Source organism: Humulus lupulus, chromosome 2 (genome assembly GCF_963169125.1).
Source record: "Humulus lupulus chromosome 2, drHumLupu1.1, whole genome shotgun sequence".
Classification (NCBI taxonomy): Eukaryota; Viridiplantae; Streptophyta; class Magnoliopsida; order Rosales; family Cannabaceae; genus Humulus; species Humulus lupulus.
The window spans coordinates 255664880-255672450 of NC_084794.1; the positions used below are offsets into that span (position 1 = coordinate 255664880).

A 7571-nucleotide genomic window follows, 5' to 3' on the forward strand; every position below is an offset into this window, starting at 1 on the left:
TGTGAAATAGGTGTGAATATGTGGATCAACTGTGAATTAGGTGTGAACTAGGGATGAACTTGGTGTGAATTAGTTGTGAACTAGGTGTGGACCAAGGGTGAATTAGATGTGAACCAGATGTAAATTAGGTGTGAACTAGGGGTGAACCAGGTGTGAACTTAGTGTGAAACACGTGTGTGAATCAGGGGTGAACTACGTGTGAACCATGGTCCTAATGTATGGTGATCAATGTGTGAACGACATGTGAACTATGTGTGAACACAGTACCCTAAATCGCAAAATCAATCGAAAATTTGTCATCTCAACATAAAATTATTTATTTTCACATATTTTTCAGCTCATAATAGTTCAAAAAATTCATATAAACTATTACATAAGATACAAATAACGATACTCATTATCAAATAAAAAATTTCATTCTTCTTCAACTTTGGGAGATGCTCTCTTTTTAATCTTCAATCTTCTTCAACTTTGGTGAGAAGACAAGGGTTGTGGTAGATAACGTCACTTTCCAAATCTTGGTGAGAAGAAAATTGGTGATGAGAGTAGATCCTTGAGATTGGATGATTTAAGAGAGAAGATGTATTTGCTCTTTTTTGTGAGAGTAGATCCTTTTGGTGGCTGCTGGATATGTGCAAGACAAATAAAAGAGAGAAAAACTTAATATTCATTAAGGGGTATTAATGTTTTTTTAAGTGCCTATAAGGTCATTAATGTGAGAAACATTAATGAGGGGTTATGATTATAAATATAGGGTTAAAAAGAGTTAATTCATGGAGTTACCTTATTTTTATAATGTAATGCTGTTATCAAATTAGATAGGATGTTAAAAAAAATTAATCCAACTATCTAAATAATCTACTAGTTTGGGATAACTTAATCCCATTAAAAAACTTGGGATAATTTTATCCTATTCAATCTCCATCTCCATGCATAATCATGCTAAGAAAAAAGAATTGTTATTTTGTATCTATCTTGTTTTCTTCTAATTTAATGTTGACAAATGATCAACTTATTAATTTTTCTTTTATATCTTCTAATCCAATCCTATTATCCAAGCTTCACCCTAATTTTTAATTAAGTCATTTTTATACGTGTTAATTACGACTTAAATTTTTTAGATTTTTCAAATTTAAAATTCTTGAAAAAGAAGATGAAAAAAATAGTAAGACTTAATCAATAATTGACACGTGAACAAATATATTAGGAAAGTGCAAAAAACATTAAAAGAAAACTAATTTAAAAAAATAAATACGGTAAAAAATAATAAAAAAGAATTGCATGCAATAATAAACAAACAATAAATAATAATATATACAATTACACATTTACTTTTAATTAAAAAATGTAAAATGTCATAATTGATCTTATATTTAACACAAATCAACTATACAACTATACTAAATATACTTTAAGACATTTTTTCAAAATCATACAAATATATGTGAAATTTAATACTATATAATTAATTTAAAATGAGATAAAACATTTGCTCAAAAAATAAAAAAAGATAAAACATTAGGAAAAAAGAAGTTAAAATTATACTATATTTTGTAATATTGACTAAATTAAAAGTTGTGTTAGTACATTCCAACAAAAAAAAAGAAGTGTCTTCATTCACGTTTCTATTCCCAAAAAGATACACTAATAATAAGTATCTGCGTCACTCTCAGTTTTTGCTACTAGCAGACCTTTAATGGCCCTTACCCACCTCCAAAGAAGCTGATTACTTCCATGGATAACTCACCCTTTTTCTTTTCATTCCCTTAAAAACCCAATTCTCAGTTTGTACAGATAAAGGCGCACAAGTTGATTATAGGAGGAGGGAGATGGAGTTGGATCTGGAATCCATTGCAGAGGCGACTTCAGGAGCTATTGGAGCTCTGATTAGCACCACCGTTTTATACCCACTTGATACATGCAAGACTAAATATCAAGCTGAAGTCCGAGCTAAGCATCAGCTAAAGTATAGGTGAATTGCCTTTGATCCCATTATCTTTGCTTTACAAAATTCAATTTCGTGTTTGCTTGTTTGTGGACTTGGGTTTTGGTTTTTGCGGTAATTGTTTGTACAAGTTGAGATTTTTGTTTCCTTTTAGAAGTTTTTCAATGGTATCACTGTGGTTTTTGATCTTTATGCAAATGTCACTCTAAGATTTTAGCTAAGTCAGTTTATTGGGACTGAATTTTGATGTTTTCGAATTGTTATGTATAACTGCACTGCATTGTAGAGTGAGGAGGATGCTCAGCTCTGAAACTTCAATATTGTAAATTGATACAATTACAGTATATAGATTTTTGAAAGAGAATGTTACTCTGCGGTTTTTGTTTGTAATTTAGAACTATGAGAGATGATGCTCCTGTTTCTCGTGATGAAAAGGCTTGATATAATTTAAATTGCTTTCATAGCTAACTTGGATATGGTTCAAAGATTTGAAACAACTGTGCTAGGTGGTAGTGATGCAAAACTAGGAAGATATTTGTGACTGGTAAATTTATGTATAAGCAAGAAGCACATTGGTTTTTGCAGGAATATTTCTGATGTTTTGTGGGAAGCTATCTCTACACGTCAGGTGTTTTCGTTGTACCAGGGACTCGGAACAAAGAATCTGCAATCCTTCATTTCACAGTTTATCTATTTCTATGGATACAGTTTCTTTAAGAGGTTGTACTTGAAAAAAACCGGAAATAAAACTATTGGGGCTAAAGCGAACTTGCTTGTTGCTGCAGCTGCTGGGGCTTGTAATGTCATATTGATACAGGTTAGATGATTCAATGATAGGTAGATGTCCAGATAGTAAACATTTACAAAGATAGTAAATAACATGAGAAAATTGATAAAAAATGTAACCAGTGCTATTTATTAAAGCTTTCTTTAATTCTGTGAAGTAGTGATGTAAAAGAATAGTTATGAATGTTCTATAATTTAGGTTAGTTGGTTATTTCTTTTATGTAGTTTATTTTATGTTATTTCTATTATGATGCCATATTTGTTAGTGGGGTACATAAGCTTACGAGTAGGATTGTAATGAACATTATTGAATATTGAATAGTAAAGTTGAGAGTGTTTCTCCCATTTGGGGGTTTCCTTTCTATTTGCCGTGGATTTGACTTGAGCTTTGCTCACCATTCCAATCCCTTGCATCAAGTAGAGTGACACAAATCTTGTTAAACATGGAACTAGGATTATTTCATATTCTGATGCTATCAAAAGGAAATTTGCACTTCAATCCTCATATCTACATTTCATAATTTACACAAGCATGGTTTATAAAACATATTTTGATTCTTAAAAGTTGACATTGGTAACTCTGATTGTTCACTTTGCAGCCATTGGATACAGCATCCTCAAAGATGCAAACAAGCGAGTTTGGAAAAGCAGAAGGACTTTGGAGAACTCTTTCAAAGAGCACTTGGAAGGAGGCATTTGATGGTCTTGGCATATCTCTACTTTTAACATCCAACCCTTCTATCCAGGTACCTTATTTTGATTCTGGTACATAGACATGCAATGCAGGATTTGTTAGTTCTTTTCTTAGATTGTAGTTGAGAAAATTAATTTTCTTCCATATTTTGGTAGAATGTCTGTGCCCTATCTGTGACATGTTGAATTAGTATGCTACATGCCACCTGCAGGTCATCTAATTTTTCCAAGTTGTACATAGTCAAAAAATTGTTAGAGAGAAGCAACTTAAATTGTATTGAAACTTGAATTCCTGTGGTACAGTACACTGTGTTTGATCAGCTGAAACAAAGACTTCTGAAGGGGAAGTTGGGTAGAAAAACTGGTAATGCATCGACCCCAGAAGCTCTTTCTGCCTTTTCTGCTTTCACGTTGGGTGCTGTCTCAAAGTGTGTTGCTACCATCTTGACATACCCAGCTATCAGGTGAATAGACTATTCAATTATTTATTATAAAGCAAAACATGTACTAAATGGAATAGACTAGATAATTGAATCCCATTTTGGAAATGGAAAAAATGATAAAAAGATTATCCTGGTTCTTTATAGTATTTCCTTCCTAATCCAAGGTTATTATCATTATCTTATTTTAAAAAATCCATGATTATTATTTTTCTAGTTTGCATGACAGGATTTAGAAAGGTGTATTGTTCCTTTCTTTGTTTAGTTTCTTTTGTTTTGGGACAGGTGCAAGGTAATGATTCAAGCTGCTGATACGGATGAAAATGGGAAAAGTGAAGCTGACAAGAAATCCCAGAAGACAATTTCAGGTGCACTTTTTGCCATTTGGAAAAGAGAAGGCCCTCTGGGTTTCTTCAAAGGGTTACAAGCTCAGATACTGAAGACTGTGCTAAGCTCAGCTTTGCATTTGATGATAAAAGAAAAGATAACAAGGACCACTTGGATTCTACTAATTGCACTTAAAAGGTATGTCTTTGTTACCCCTGTTAGATTAAAGACCGCTTGAATTCAGTGAAAGTCTAAGCCCCACGAAGAGCTCCATCAGAGTTGTCCACATTTGGAGGATTCATGTGGCAAACGAAATAATTAATAATGGATGTTGAAGTAGTTTAAATGCTAGTATCAAGAAAAAAAAAACTTAGGGAAGTGTAGAACAAGATTTATTTGTCCTTAATTTTTTAATGTCCTTATTTGGACACCTGTTAAATAGCATCTTGTGGGTTGGGCCTTTACTAGTCTTGCAGTTACATCGTTCAGATGCCTTCCATTAACAGGATGCTATAGACCTTTGTTGGATTGTTATTTCGTTTTACACAACTACTGGGAAATTAATAATGAAAAAAATCCAACAAGCATTGCCTTTTGTACATTTCCACCTTAAGTAATAACTGGTTTCATACATGTATGTATTACCTTATGCAATAAAGTCTATATTAATCTCTAAACGAAAGGAATTTCACTTTACTACTATATGTACTAATAGGCCTTAGTCCTAGACATTGTTTCAAATGACAACCATGATAATGTTTCCCAGAAAGGAAGGAAGGTGACACCGTCCATATATGGTACCAATGCTTCTGAAATCTCCACACCATTTTCTTTCTGATAATTTTCCAGAATGCAACAGATGGTTCTCTCTGTAGCTGAGTGTAGAGTTCAACATATGAAAATGCTGCTTTACTTGTTCATTGCTCTGAAACCAAAAGGGATTGAGGCAAACACATAAAAGAAAATAAGTTTAGTTTGCTCAAAATTTCATTTCATTAGACTTGTTAGACAATCTTTAGGTTGTTTGACTCCTTAACTAGAAAACTGTTTTTTGTTTTTAAATCCTAAAAACTGTTTTCTAAAAACAAGTGAAAACAACTGAGGGTGTTTGACATTGTTTTCAGAAAATAATTTTTAAAATCAAAGTTACAAAAAACAGAAAATTTTGAGAATAACAAAAAAGTTATTTTTAGTTATCATCAATTTTTTTTGTCAATTTTTTTCTCACATAACATTTTTAATTATTAGGGAAATTTGCGGCATAAATACCCATTTTGTTCATTTTGTTGCTAATAAGTACCCAATTTTTAAAAATTGTGGCATAAATACCCATTTTGTTCATTTTGTTGCTAATAAGTACCCAATTTTTAAAAATTGCAGCATAAATACCCATTTTGTTCATTTTGTTGCTAATAAGTACCCAATTTTTAAAAATTGCTGCATTAATACTCAAAATTCCACTTTTTAGACTCTGCCGTTGGTACCCACTTAACAGAGTTACTATTAAGGACACGTGTACTGTCCTGATAATTCTTCTTTTTTTTCACCTAATTAATTAAGAAAATACATAAAACTAATTAAAATAAAAATTAGTACTCTAAAGTTTCCTCTTGGACTTTTTATCGGGCTAAAAATAAAGCTAGACACATTATTGATGGTACTTATTGTATTTTCTTAATTAATTAGGTGAAAAAAAAAAGAATTATCAGGACAGTACACGTGTCTTTAATAGTAACTCTGTTAAGTGGGTACCAACGGCAGAGTCTAAAAAGTAAAATTTTGAGTATTAATGCAGCAATTTTTAAAAATTGGGTACTTATTAGCAACAAAATGGGTATTTATGCCGCAAATTTTAAAAATTGGGTACTTATTAGCAACAAAATGGGTATTTATGCCGCAATTTTTAAAAATTGGGTACTTATTAGCAACAAAATGAACAAAATGGGTATTTATGCCGCAAATTTCTCTAATTATTATTATCTCACATCACTTTCTTTCTCTCTCATTAGTATATCTTCTCACTTTTTCTCTCATCACTTTCTCTAACTTCACTTTCTCTCTTATCACTTTTTATCTCTTTATTTTTTCTCTCATCACTTATCTTATTATTTTCTCTCTCATCACTTCTTATATCCTCATTTTCTCTCTCCTCATTTTTTCTCTCTAGCCATTTTTTCTCTCCAACACTTTCTCTTGTTTTTTTTTCTTGCATCAATTTCTCTCTTCTCAATTTTTCTTCCTTAAAATTTCTCTCATTACTTTATCTCTCCTTATTTTTCATTACTTTTTATTTCACGTTACTTTATCTCATTATTTATTACAAACTTTTAAAATATTTTTCTTTTTGTAAATATATTTATTAATTTTTAATTTTTTGATTTTTTTTTAAAAATAAAACTAAAAAATTATTTTTAGAAAACATTAACCAAATACCTGTTGTTTTTTTAAAACTACAAAAATTATTTTATGTTCGCATTTCTGAAAACACAATTTTAAAAACAAAAAACAGAAAATAATGCTAAACAGGTCTTTTGATCCACAGCGTATTTGTAATCTTATATGTTCTAGATGCAAGAAACCATCCTTCCAAATCATAGTTCTTTGCAGCTGCAGCATTTAGTTCACCAGAAACTACTTCCACAACTTGATGAGTGTAGAATTATGAGAATATTGTATATTTACTCCGTATCTTCTTTTAGAGAATTGAGTAATTAGTGTTTTTATTTTATTTCCTAATATTTGTTGTATCCCTATTTTTTAGGATATTAGTTGTCAGATTTTTGTACAGCTAGCATATAGTGTAATCTGCCTATTAATAGGCATTTTTCCTCTCAATGAGATATACACGATTATTCAAAATTCACATGGTATCAGAGCTTAGGCTCTTAACCTGATCCCTAATTTTCTTTTAATCACATCTGCCCCTATTCCTTTCAATCGCACCAAGTTACCATGGCTGCTGAGAAAGAAACCCTCACCTCAGATGCATCATCCTATCCCTATACCCTCTCTAATCCGAATGCCTCCATTGGTTCTTCATCTCACAACAATGAAGTTGTTTCTCTGGTCACCAGCCACAAGTTCAATGGCCATAATTATCTTCAATGGTCTCAATCAGCGATGATGTATATTGATGGAAAAGGGAAAGAGGAATATCTCACAGGGGAGATCAAAACTCCAAAATCAGATGATCCACAGTATAAAACGTGGAAGACAGATAATCACATGATTAAGTCTTGGCTGGTTAGTTCCATGAATAATGATATAAGAGAAAACTTTCTTTTATATTCAACAGCCAAGGAACTTTGGGATGCTGTCAAAGATTCTTATTCCAGTTTTGATAATACATCAGAATTATTTGAGATTGAAGCTGCTCTTTA

General features: G+C 31.6%; 1 protein-coding gene across 1 annotated transcript; it reads left to right on the forward strand.

The window, feature by feature from the left end:
- Nucleotides 1-1633: 1633 nt before the first annotated feature.
- Nucleotides 1634-4786, forward strand: LOC133819235 (peroxisomal adenine nucleotide carrier 1-like). Its single transcript, XM_062252431.1, has 5 exons — nt 1634-1972; nt 2531-2762; nt 3331-3477; nt 3728-3888; nt 4150-4786. The coding sequence occupies exons 1-5, from the start codon at nt 1830-1832 to the stop codon at nt 4427-4429; spliced, it is 963 nt and encodes a 320-aa protein (XP_062108415.1). The 5' UTR covers nt 1634-1829; the 3' UTR covers nt 4430-4786.
- The last annotated feature ends 2785 nt before the right edge of the window (nt 4787-7571 follow it).

What these genes read in the sequence shown, in the direction of transcription:
- LOC133819235 (XM_062252431.1), top strand. Translation starts at nt 1,830, where the DNA reads ATGGAGTTGGATCTGGAATCCATTGCAGAGGCGACTTCAGGAGCTATT. An exon ending in AAGCATCAGCTAAAGTATAG is followed by an intron (nt 1,973 to 2,530) that starts GTGAATTGCCTT and finishes TGGTTTTTGCAG; the next exon opens with GAATATTTCTGATGTTTTGT. An exon ending in CATCCAACCCTTCTATCCAG is followed by an intron (nt 3,478 to 3,727) that starts GTACCTTATTTT and finishes CCTGTGGTACAG; the next exon opens with TACACTGTGTTTGATCAGCT.